The sequence below is a fragment of the Brienomyrus brachyistius genome, unplaced genomic scaffold (assembly GCF_023856365.1).
Source record: "Brienomyrus brachyistius isolate T26 unplaced genomic scaffold, BBRACH_0.4 scaffold47, whole genome shotgun sequence".
In the NCBI taxonomy this organism is placed as follows: domain Eukaryota; kingdom Metazoa; phylum Chordata; class Actinopteri; order Osteoglossiformes; family Mormyridae; genus Brienomyrus; species Brienomyrus brachyistius.
Genome location: NW_026042322.1, coordinates 1,029,075 through 1,041,982, shown reverse-complemented (window position 1 = coordinate 1,041,982; position 12,908 = coordinate 1,029,075). Strand labels below are relative to the sequence as shown.

Genomic DNA, 12,908 nt, shown 5'->3' with positions numbered 1-12,908 from the left:
TGGAGACGAAGAAATAGGCTATTATTCCACAGTTTACATTTCTTAAATCGTTATCATCGCAGTAAAGTAACTAAAGTTATATGAAAAAAATTTATAGCATGGGGTAATAATATACAAATAATACAAGTACCTATGTTTATTTACCATCGTTGTTGCTAGGCAACTAGCTACAGTTACTCATTATTGGATACAATCATACCAAAAGGGAGAATGACGTGATTTACAACCAATCACATTTTAGCTGCTGCTGGCACATAATATGTATCATTCGCATAGATGTGAAAGGACTATATAAATATCTATTAACATTTATTACACGTTATCGTCGTCGTTTCTCAAAACATCTTAGCCTTAATTTCCCTGGAAAGCATATTGGAAAACTTAAGATAGTGTCGTATTATAATAGTTTAAATCTTGTTGTAAGCGATCATGATCGTGATTATGATCTGCGTAGATACGAAATTTTTTCCATATCTGAGTAAATTGAAAGGTGTGGAAAACTTGATTTAATGCAAGAAGTGAGTAAAGAAAAACTTCACAACCCATAGCCAGGCTGCCCTGATAACGTTAGGTAAACCCTGATAGAAATAACAATGTGAGAAGTTATGTATCGGATGTATTAAACTAATTACCCATACAGGAATATTATTGAATCGTCAACAATGCTTTTCTTTTAGGTAAAACAAATGTCTTGCGCAGAAGCATCAACGTGACCCCTGATTTACACAATGCTGATTCGTTTTGGAGACAGTGAAGTAAACAGGTTTATAGAGTCATATACAAATTAATTATGGGGTGACAGGTTTCTTAAAGTATCTTTCTCGTAGGTTGACTCACTCCTCTACCATGGATTTCAAACAGACTACAGCTGTATTCATCCTATTTCTTCTTCAGCATGTTTTAACTGCAGGTAAGATCGTTTGTACTTTAACTCTTTACTGTTATTAACCAGAAGGAAGCAAGACCCGATCAATAACAACAACAATAATAATTATATCAGTGAGGTATTTACAGGAAATATAATCTCTGAAACAGAGAACAAGTTCCTCTGACGTAAAATAAGATAAGGCATAACTTTTAAAAAGCTACACAAAAAAATAATACATAGAAACAAAACGGACTATGAATGGATAGCATTGCAATTTGCAGTCATTATTTGGGGAAGCTTTAGATTAGAAATGTTTCAAGTAGAAGTAATTCAATCACAAACTATAATTAGGCTATTTTGTGATCAATATTAATTTATGGGTAATTAATCAATCTGCACCTTATGGATAACCGAATTTTCCACGACACTATTTACTCATATATGTATATTAGGAATTCATTCATTTTTTTCATCGAGCAGGCTGGCAGAATGAGATCGATGTAGCGCCTGACGGACAATATCGTGGTGATGGACAGACGGACCCCACGGAGTCCCCGTGTAAAATTTTCCCCGTCACTGATGATCCTTCGACGGCCACCGGAGGATTCGCCGCCGCCCCGCAGAAACGCACGCCGGTACGCCCACCACCACCACCGTACGTCCCGGTTACGATTCAGCGTCCCTACGGCGTACTCCTCTACTACCCAGCAATCTACGGGTTACCACCCGGCAGGAATGTGCTTTCTGCCGGTGGCCCGTGGTCTTCAGGTCCTATCGCTGTCCGTGGTTTTGCCGTGTTCCCTACAAGCTGGATTTCCGGACCAGTTAGTAAGTTAGGGATCTCCAAGTCATCAGAGGAAAACACAGGGTGATCCTCAAAAGCAGGGTGTACCAGAGATTCTTTAACAGGGCACGATTTTTAAATATGCATTAAAAAAAATCATGGATTATGCAAGTTAGATTAGAATTAGTATAGGCCCTTACTCTGTGTGTTGTCGGGCAAATTTACTTTGTAAGCAGCAATAAATGCCTTGATCGTATCCGCAGCGTCCATGGACAATAAAAATGACAAGGATAAACAATACATACATCTAAGGTCTCTGTGTCAAAGAATCCTCCACTCAGTATGAAAGTGTGATTCACATTCATTGTGCGTCCGTCGGCCGGTCTGAGCAAGCGCCGCTGTGGTTGGTGAAACCTATACTTACAGCATCATCGACCCAACAGCTGCTACCAGCCTCCACTTGTACCTTCATGCCCTCTTCCAGCATTTTTTTTTGCTTGCTTATATGCCTCGTTGCACTCCCCTTTAAGCCTTACGCTGGCGTGATTTCAAAGAATGTCTGGATTTTCTGACGTAACCTTTTTATTTGGGTGAGGATGCACGCATCCCGTTTGGATTGCGGTATCTACAGTGTCACCCCTTTTCCTCTTGATTCCGTACCAGGGAAACTTCATTTAGGCTCCTTTAAATTGCTAAATTCAGCGGTTAAAAGAAGGTTATAATGTCGACAACAAAAGGAAAAGAAAAAAAATGAGCCAACGAGTAGTTGACAGATTAAAAGCTAAAAATATGAAAATGCTATACCAGTGTTTATAATTCTACGATTCATCAACGGGAAGTTGTAACATATTTACTAGCCGGCTAGATTGTCTTTAGGCACCTATTACCTAGGCATTTAGCTCGCGGATAAAATGTGAAAATGTGCTCTAGGTGGCAGTAAAGTTAATCTTAAGTCAAATCAGCGAACCTTAACTCATTTCTGTAGACGTAACCTGTGAAATTTACAAACGCACGGTGAATACATCTTATACAAAATAATAGATGCTGATGTTAATCAGTAGTTAATTTGTTTCGTCATTTACGCTATATCTGGCGTCTTCGTGTTAAATGATAAAGCATGTCAATATAACCCAGCCATTAATACACTCACTAGAGTCAAAATAGCTAATGCAGATCCACTGAAAGCAGGGCCCAGAGAAGCTTCGAGCTCTTGGTATGAAATCAGCAGCAGTGCTGGTGGAGAATCTACACATCACCGTATAAACTCCAGAGTCAGACTAACCACTAAAACCAGACAACAAAAAAGGTATCATAGAAGCTTACGGCAGTTCCAACCAGTCAGATTTTAAGTCTCTAAAAAGTGCTTTGCTCATTCAGCAACCTGCCTTGATGACAGTTTATCCAATCCAGACATCTGCAACACTTTTCAGGGATGCAGAAATGTGCAACGCTTACATTTTCCATCAGGGGGTGTCGAAGGAGGAGCCATGGAAGCTCAGGCCCACAGACACTGACAGCCAGCTATGCTAACAGTGATCATGAGTTTCAGGCAGACATTAATAACCTTAGGGCAGGAATGTCAAACTGTAGTCCTGCGGGGGGGGTCGCAGTCCTGTGTAGTTTAATTCTTTCCCTGTTCGAGCACAGATGATTCAGCTGAAGAGCTGTGTGGTAATTAGTACAAGGAGCTAAATCAGGTGTGTTAAATGAGGGGAATCCCAAAAATGTGCAGGGCACCGGCCCCCCAGGACTGGGGTTTGACACCTGTGTCTTAAAGAGCGGCTATGACGACCTTCAGGATAGTGATGAATTGCTACGTACAGCACATTAGACAAGCCTTCCCCAAACAGAAGCAAGCGCTAGAGTCAAGGAACTTCAAACAAAGCATGTAACCAGCAGTTTTATTATGTAATTTAAACCCAACCTTGCAACCTTCCCTCAGTGTGAACTTCCTACATGTAAACTTCTAGACCACATTAACACCTTTAAATTTAACAATGAAGAGCGAAAAAAAAAAAAAAAAAAAAGTCTTGAACCAATAACACATCCCAGAAACACTGGAAGTAGTGCAAGATGAGGAAAATCCCGAAGGCGCTACATCAGTCCATTTCTACACGGAGTTTGAACATCCCGGGTTTAAGACAATACCAACAAGTTGGGGGGGGGGGGGGGGGGGGGGGGGGGGGGGGGGAGGAGGGCACAAACAAAAAGGCCACAGATTTGCAGTATGAACCGTAGCAGGTGCTACGACAGCTGTGAGCGAAAGGCAAGCAGAATGGATGGCCCACCCAGCTTGCACATTTTGGGGGGGGTTCGATAGTGGCAATACCTCCAACCTAACAGCAGAGGGCAGAGATGAGAAAGTCCGTTTAAAAGTCCATTCGATATTGTCCATCGTCTCAAGTTTCCCCAAATGGTTCAAAACCAATGATTTTAGATGCCATTTGACACATCCACAGCCAAGTGTCTCTAGTTCTGCATTTCTATGGTCAGTAATCATGCTTTACATAAGTGCAGCGTCTTCCACATTCCCGATTCGTCTTGTTTTTTTGTGCCGGGGGTGGAGGGGGAGGGGGGCAGGGCAGCCACTTCCACTTGCAAAAACCAGGTATTCCAGTCTTTTCTTCCCACACACACGCAGACACACATTGCTCAGAGATGCAGTTTGAGAAAATTAAACGTATGCAAGATCCATCTTGCACTAATGCATCTCCAGAAATTTACCAGCGAAGACAGATTCAGGCACCTTTAGTCTCCGAAACCAGAAACGATATAAAACTCTTGTACAAAACGTTCTGTCTTAAAGGAACGCGAAGTTAAACCTGGATAACAAAACAAACATGTACACCAGCAACCCTGTTCCCCTACGAGAATACTGCAAATAACTTAAAGGAGTCGTGCAACTGTTCCACCGTGAGATCGAACCACAGCCACACCAGTAAGCCTGGAAAGATGCAACAGAAGGCACCATGAAGCGTTCAAGAAGTTAAATGCACAAGAAGACCGCAGAACCACACAGTAATACAGCTGTACGTTTATTACGTCGTTCAGCATTTCCATATTTTGTCCCCCCACCGTTCTGAAGCTGGACGGCAAAGCAACAGAAATGGTACGCCAGTAAAGGCACAGAGGAGCCAGAGGCTTGCTGTGCTTGGGGGGGGGGGATAGGAGGAGGAGGGGGATCGTAAAACAAGCTGAAGTGCAGGATTGGTCGATAAATCAGAAAAACTCTTGGTCCTTTTCCCAGCAGCAACTGAAACATCGGTATGGGTCAAAACAACGGCGGTAAAATAGGAGGGAGAAATGAATTGGTCACAGCAAGCCAGACACTGTCAGCCGGCAATCCTACCTAAAAAGCCAATGTACCCAGACATACCCATTAGTGCATATTGATGAGTGCATTACTGCAATTTTGATTTAAGCAATGTTAAAAATAGAGGTGACCAGTTCTCCCCTCCACCACCAGCAAAACTACGCAATCTGCACCTCATTTCCAACAGTGACGGGCCAATAAATTCAGAAAAGTGCAACGGGATTCCCTGAAGCGGCCTCCCCATAGCTTGAGGCAAGTTTAACCATGATCTTTGACGACTGGCGGGCTGCATGACTTAAAAAAATAAAAATTAAAAAAAAAAATCCCGGTCCCTCTTCACATTGCAGGTTTTATCCTCCCCCTCATGGTGGGCTTGTTCAAAAACGACAAAAAAAAAAAAAAAAAAAAGTAACGTTTACAAATTGAGCAGGAATATTTCAGCTTGAAAGCTGGTATAATGCATGTGAGTCGGTTTCACATCAAGGAAAATGGAGGACAGGCTGTCACATTCCAAAGCCAAAAAGGGGAGGGAAAAAAGGTGTGTTTATACATGTGATTTAATTAACGCAAAAAAAAAAAAAAAAAGTAAAGATGAACGTGGTACTACTTCCAAACAGCAGGGGGCGCTATTTCAGCGGCGCTGGGTGGCAAAGCGGCTCTCTCCTCTCCCTGAGCCCAGGCCTGGCTTGGCAGCCATCCCTCCCCTAGGAAGGGGGCCCCTTCCGTCTCGATCGCGCATCATCCCATTTCCCACGACACCCCGCGGGCCTCCGGGGGCCCCGGTCGTTGCGCCGCAGGTCTCTGCGATCGTCGGCGCCACCAGGCCGGGTTTCCCGCTCCCGCATGGCTCGCGTCTTCTTCTCCTCCACGTTCAGCCGCACCTCTCCCCGGAACATTATGGGCTGTGCAAACAGATCGCAACAAAATAAATAAATAAATAATAATTTTAAAAAAACTGATCCGAAAGTAACACTCAACAGGATCACCCACACCTTCCCGTAATTCCCAATTTAACAAGACAACATGAAAGACAAGCAGGAATGAGACCATCTAGTCTTACTTGGAGGAGGGGGGGGATTACTCCCAGTCCATTCAATTAGACAGTATTGGTATAAAAATACAGGATGTGCTACACCTGGGAGGTGCAGAAGAGAGACTATGTGCCAATTACCCAAACCACCTTTACCAGCACCACCACCACGTGAATGATGGGGATAAATTTAACAGCCAATACTTGCCCCTCCTACCTTCGCCCCCAAGATCCTTTGCACGGGGTCAGAGTCGTCGAAGACCACAAAGCCGAAATTGGGCAGCTTGCCACCAACCCCTTTGGTGTTGATCCGCAGCTCAACAACGTTCCCATAATCTACCAGTAGAGGAAGGAAAAAATGGGGGGGGGGGGGGGGGGGAGCAGGAACAGACATGTCAGCCAATGCAGGAGGGTCTCCCAGGATATCCAACCAATCAGCTTGAATCTGGAATCTGCTTCCACTTACTCATGAAGAATTCTTTCAGCTCGTCTCGTCTATGTCGTGAGGCAGGTTTGCCCACAAACAGCTGATGGCTATCGGGGTACCGAACAGGCCGTCTGCTGTCCATTTCGCTCCCTTCCGACTCTCCCCTTCCTAAAATGGGTATATTAGCAAGCGTTAACCACCGCCCAGAGTCAGGTAAACGGATCAGGCAGTAAACCAGGGCACTGACCTTTGCTGACAAAGCTGAAGGGAGGCTTCCCAACCTGTGGCTCAGATGTCGCTCCATCTAATAGGTGACAGAAGAGGTAGGTCATAGTGCATTAACTGGGCTGTGCGTATTTAAACACTGGGGGAAAAACAGGATGACTCACCAGGTCTGGGCCCTCGTGAAATGAAGGCTGGCCTCTCTCTGGTGCGTTGGTCCCGCACTCTAAGCGGAGCAGCTGGCGAGTCCTGCTTGGCCTCCACCCTGGGCTGAGATTGATCACAAGCAGCGTTTAGAGGACCATGTTTTTGAGGCAAACGTCAGATATTCCCTGATGCTACAGTAAGGAATGTGGCCATCATTTCCTACACGAAAATTAGGGACAACACAACAGGATTTTAAGTACCTGTGAGCTTGGAGCTTTAACAACATGGGGCGATATTCCATAGGGAGTGACTGTTCCACTGGGCGGTAGGTTTTTACTGGTAACTGAAGCCCAGGAGAAGGTCTACAAGCAAGAGAAGTCCACGCTACTCTCAAAATTCACAGCCGACCACACAAAATACACCCGTACCAAAAGCTCACACTTTCAAAAAGATCCAGTGCAGAAGAGCCAGAGATGCAGACCTTAGGTGGCTCCTGGGTATTGGGTGGAGACTCGACAGGAACAGGGGAGGGCGCCTTCTCCTCCAGCTCCTCAGGAACCTTCTCCTCAATCTCAGGCTTTAGCTCCTCGACCTTCTGCTCTGGTTCAGGTTCTGGTTCTGCTTCCGGGGCAGGTTCCTCTGGAGGTTCCTCCACACCATTGCTGTAAAAGAGCACAGCCACAGCAACTGAGCAGGTTGTGTTGTCCAAAACTCTTATCGGATTAAGTCTTGATGCATCTACTGAACAACTCAAGGATGGGCCTCAAGACACTGAAACCAGAAACAAGTTCACCTAGTAATACATGAATGGTCAAGTGTTGTCATGGAAAAACAGGTTGAAGGCTACAGAAGGCTGGACACTTACGCCACAGGGTGTGACTCATAGTAGGGGCTGCTGTTGGGACTGTCCTGGATGGGCTCAGGAGAAGGTCGCCTCTCCTCCTGCTCCTCCTCAGCTTCTTCTTCAGACTCTTCATGAAGTGTAACCGACATGACCACGTTACCGCAAGGGGTCAAAAACCACGGTTTGGAAAATCACAGGGGCCAAGAACGCCCCAGTTACCGGCATCGCGTGACATTCGGCATATCTACCTTCGTCGAGCTCGGCCTCGGAATCTCCAAAGACCTCGTCCTCGTAACGGAAAATGTCGTTGTGCACGTAGAACTTGTTAGCCACAGAACCCTATATGCAAAACGGCAGCTCTATCAAAATGGAGGCTGAGCCTCAAATCAAAAATAAATAAAAGGAAAGAACCGCCACACTGTGACCTTTCAAGCACCGACCTTACATGGTCTGGATCTAACAGGCAGAGTAAATACCCAAGCGCACACACCTCCGGAGCGAGCACGAAGGTCTGCATGAACTTCCTCATCGGCTGTCCAGCGTTGGAGAGCTCCCCCATCACCTGGACGACCACGCCGTCACTCAGGGTGGCGTGTGCGTCCACGTGCCGGATCTTCGTGTGGCATTCGCTGAACTGCAGGGACATCACCTTCTTGTGGATCTCCTAAAAGGGGGGGAGGGTCAGCACAGATCATATTTATAATAATTATTATTAAATAGAAGTAGTCAAGGAATCTAATCCATTAACGAATCATAGCCCCTATTCAGTCAATAGTAGGAGTATGAACTGTCAGAGTATGAGGCTGAACAACAACAAAAATTGCTATTAATAGATGCAAACAAGCCGATGAGTCTGACCTATTAAACAGACCAATGTCTACTTCCATCTTGTAGGTTAAAGCAATTGCGATACTTAGAGAAGTGGTCATCCAAGTTCAAGTTAAAATAATTAAAGTGCTTAAGCTTCCAGTAGTGTTAGTGCTGAACCACGGGCACATGTCAGCAAGTAGCTACGGTTCGTCCGCGGGAAACCTACAGCCTGGCCGTATACTGCCTCCGCCAGCTTGCCATTGGCATCCAGTCCGCCATGAACATAGGAGGAGTTTCTGCCGTAGAACCTGAAAGACAGAGAGATCAGACCATCGGGGGAGCCCTGGGGCCACCCACTAGGCTGGGTGGAGATCAAGGAGGAAACGCGAGACGCCACACGGAGCAACGCACTGCTACCTGTGCAGGAAATCCGGCGCTTTGTTTAAGAGTGTGTAATACTGCCTCACGAACTCCCGCCCGACCAGCAGGGGACTTGGCTTCTCCATCACCATTTCTTTGGTAAACAGTCTGAAGCACTAAGGGGACAAAAAAAAAAATGGGACAAAATAAGCAAAATAGCCTCACACATTTACACAGGATACGTTTGAAATCTGAGGCAAATGACAGTAACTGACAAACTGCACCCCCCCCCCCCAAAAGTGCATATCTGCTAAAATAAAGATCAGGCTAATCAAAATATTAGTATTTCTCTAAGACAGCGTATCCCAAACCTGTCCTCGGGTAACACTGGACGAATCCACATTTTTGTTCTATCCCAGGTCCAAGAACACCTGACCCAAGCATTCAGGAGCTCTGAAGACTGGTTAGGGAAACGCTGATTTAAGGGAACCCACTCCGTTCCAGGAAATTCACACTGAAACCCAATAAGGGCCTGCAACTTGACAATCGCAAAACCAGAAGCCACAGTTTCCACACACCGCCTGACAGCTCAGTGATCGCGGATTTCAGTCCTCCTTGCATTTCCAAGCAGCCCTCCCGTAATTTGTAAGCTTCGAAATAATACGAACGATAAACTGCCGAGCACATAAAAGGCGAGCCGACATAAAACGGGAAATACCGAAGCGTCACACAGCAGATGGCATCAGAAAACCAGTGAGAAATACCTGTAAACAAAACCAGGCTCTCTGGCCGAAAACAGTAGCCAGTCCGCACACTTCAGTCACCAATAATACATTACCATTATGATTACAAAAGTACCAACAAATAGAAATCGAACAGATACATCCTTATCCAACATGGACATTAAATTCCATCACCAGCCAAGCCCGCGTCACACTCAACAGCATCACCGTTCACACTAATGCCAGCAAGAAGTCAGGAAAAATGTAATCATGCGACAAAATTTAAGACGCCAGTTTGCAGGATTCTTATGCAACCCCGGGCCTAATCGACAACGTACAACCCTGCAAGGCACACAGCTACAGTCCGGGCAAGAAATAGCGCGGAACTCGATGGATGTACCAGCGTTTTCTGGCATTTGACATGTATCTGCAAACAATACACCGTCAAAAAGGCAGGGAGGCGAGGTGTGGGGACCGATTAGCCATCTTGTTTGCCGGGACATGACCAGGCCTTTCCTGTGCTGCCATCAGAGGCCGAGCACGGCGCTTGGTGGGGGGATGCGGTCCATTGTAACGAACCGAGCCCATTCACCCCTCCCGGTCCGGGCCACCGTTTCCGATGCTAACCTGAGCAGGGAACACGGGCTGGATCGGCGTGTTGCTTTTTTTATTGTCAAACTGCACGGTGTCGGTTTCGTTTCCGCTGGCTGCGAAAGCGATAGCGAAAGCGACCGGCCGGCCGCTCATGGCGTTTCACTGACTGTGGCGTCGTTCAATTTTCCAGCTCCCAACGAGTCCAGCTTCACCCACCCCCCCGCCCCTCATCACAGTCCGGGGTGTGCGACACAGCCCACCGCCGAGCTTCGACCTACCGCGCCGGCTACCGAGGATATCCCAAGGGAACGGTCGGAAGCAGGCGGCCGCGTTTAAAAAGCTCAACGCCTGTTGCGGAACTAACCGGGGGAAACCGACTGGGCATGTTAGCCGGGCGGCTAACGGCTATGCAGCACCGCCGGCGTGAGCTTTGTTTCGGGGGGCCCGCTTCGGAGTCCTCGGCGGCGATCTGCGCGACATGAAAATAAACGATGCCTATAAACGCTCATCAATAATAAAGAAGCCTGATTTTTGTTATTCCTCTCAGCCAGAACAGTTACCCGTCAGCCGGATCGTGCCCAGGCTTTGTGTCACCCTACAGTGACGACCAGAATCCCGTCACCGGCGCAGATTTTTATTTTTTTACCCAGCATCGCAATCGTTTGTCGGGCCACTGGCATGCAGCGGGGCAATCATTTGCGTTACGGCTTTAATTTGCGCCATCGAAGGCCCTTCGTTTAACAGCCTCGTTGTATCTCCCGATATACAACAAAGAGAACGTCGTCTGAGTATCCGGGGCTTATAAGCCGCATCGATGCGGTCGCCGGAGAAGCGGGAGGTCCGCGGCGTCGGGAAGAGCAGAGATGCGACTGCGGAAAACGCGGCTCCGGAACCCCGAAAGCAGCGACGGTCACTTACCTTTCCAAAGACCTCGCTAACTACCCAACCGAGAACAGCAAGCGATATCAATACTGAGATTCACACGCTAAGAACCGTATTCCGCAATTTAAAAAAATGTCTTTTATTGTTGTTGTGTTTTTTTTTTTTTCTCCCCACCTTTTTTTCTGTGACTTTTTTGATCTCTGTTCGCTCAGAGATTGGTGTTTAAAGCGATAAGCTCTGTTTTATTGTTTTACCCCTGCAGTCTAGGGCAGGGAACCCCCGTCACAACGAGCCGGCCAATCAGACGCGCACGCCAAATGGCGTCACAAATGACGGACGCAAATCACTTTCCCGCCCGCCTCTGCTTTAGAACCGAGAAACTATGATGTCACAGAGAATGGTGTGAAAGGGATCCGAAATGTTCTAACACATCTGTTCTTTTGACAAATCATATTTCCCGTGTGACCTTATACATACACACCTTGTCATGTTTTACTGATAAACTGATAGGTAGAGATTCAGTTTTGTGCTAGTAAATGAAACATCTGGAACCAGCCTCAGAGTGTGCAGAACAAGTGGTTTCATTTTTCCAGTGCAATTTGGAACCTGGACCAAAACGACTTCAACATATTAACTGAAAATATGGTGCCAATACTAATGCAATCTAAACTGACACCAATGCTAAAATCTAATAAAAGCTGGTCGGGTTGCAGCTCAGTCTGCTGTGAAAGACAAGCAGTAGGTATGATGCTCCTGAGGAAGCTATTAATAGCTTGATTTAATCAAAGTTGAATTCAAATAGACTTGTACTTCGCCTCATTCATGCAGCTTATTATTTTTATAATACAAATCATGTGCATTGCTTAAGGTCAGCAAACTCAACTCAAATCGGTGCTCTAAACTTTAAAACGGGTCCAGGTACTAAAAGCAAATATAGGCCTACAGCATATTAATAAATAATAAATCTCATTACCCAGGCATGTTATGTAGTCGTACATTTTTACATTTTTGCAAATGTATCGTGTTTACACAGTCAATATTCAGCATTCCATTCTAACAATTTTTGGTTGTTAGAATATTATAGTGTAATTCATCATGTACAAATGTGCGTGTGAATGGTGTGTGTGTGCTCTGCCTCCTATGTGATTTCTAGGACCCTGCCACCCTAACCAGGATTGGAGGTTGGAAGATGGATATCATTGGTTTACATACCTAAAGCATCAACACATCCATCCATCCATTTTCCAAACCGCTTATCCTACTGGGTCGCGGGGGGTCTGGAGCCTATCTCGGAAGCAATGGGCACGAGGTGGGGAACAACCCAGGATGGGGGGCCAGCCCATCGCAGGGGCATCAACACAATTGAAGTATTTTTAAAAATGGAAGCTGTGTCTTAACACCCAGGCATCTCAGTCAGGTGTCCCCCTACCTTCCAGCTAGTCCTCCAGTACAGCCGTGTTTCCCAACTAGTCTTCAGGGACCCACAGAGAGTCCAGGATTTTTCGGAGGGAGCAAAAACGTGGACCGGCTGGGTGTCCCAGAGGATCGGGTTGTGAAACACTGCTGTACTGGATTACAGGTTAGAAGATGGCAGGACAGATGAAAGTATTTTGCCATGCACAGTCCATCATGGTTTCATAAATAGAAAACTGAACCAATTGTGATTGGTTGTCCTATTATGAAACACACATGTATTATTTTTTGCAGCTACAGTATTGCTACCTTTTTTAAAAAAATGGATAGGTGACAAAATGGCATCATGTCACTAATAATTATAAAGACATATCCAGAAACACCTAAAATGGTACACTATGTCCCTGCAAACGGACAGGAAATAATCTTTGAAAAAACTACCAGAATTAATGGCGGTTATTTATTACGGTACATCTTATCTGAAGCACGAAG

At 45.9% G+C, this 12,908-nt stretch overlaps 1 protein-coding gene and 1 long non-coding RNA gene across 2 annotated transcripts; one reads left to right on the top strand and one right to left on the bottom strand.

Annotated features, from left to right (window-relative positions):
• The first annotated feature begins 151 nt into the window (after positions 1-151).
• On the top strand, positions 152-1,932 carry LOC125723271 (uncharacterized). The gene is made up of 3 exons (XR_007386844.1): positions 152-571; positions 678-910; positions 1,349-1,932. It is a non-coding gene; the product is annotated as an uncharacterized LOC125723271 (long non-coding RNA).
• A 1,604-nt stretch (positions 1,933-3,536) lies between these two features.
• On the bottom strand, positions 3,537-11,033 carry g3bp2a (G3BP stress granule assembly factor 2a). Its single transcript, XM_048999710.1, is given in 14 exon segments — positions 3,537-5,740; positions 5,742-5,867; positions 6,213-6,331; positions 6,462-6,590; positions 6,670-6,726; positions 6,812-6,914; positions 7,052-7,153; positions 7,273-7,453; positions 7,657-7,762; positions 7,884-7,974; positions 8,126-8,299; positions 8,672-8,753; positions 8,863-8,981; positions 10,486-11,033. Coding segments are annotated over 14 exon segments (1,554 nt in total). The 5' UTR covers positions 10,507-11,033; the 3' UTR covers positions 3,537-5,596.
• Positions 11,034-12,908: the final 1,875 nt, after the last annotated feature.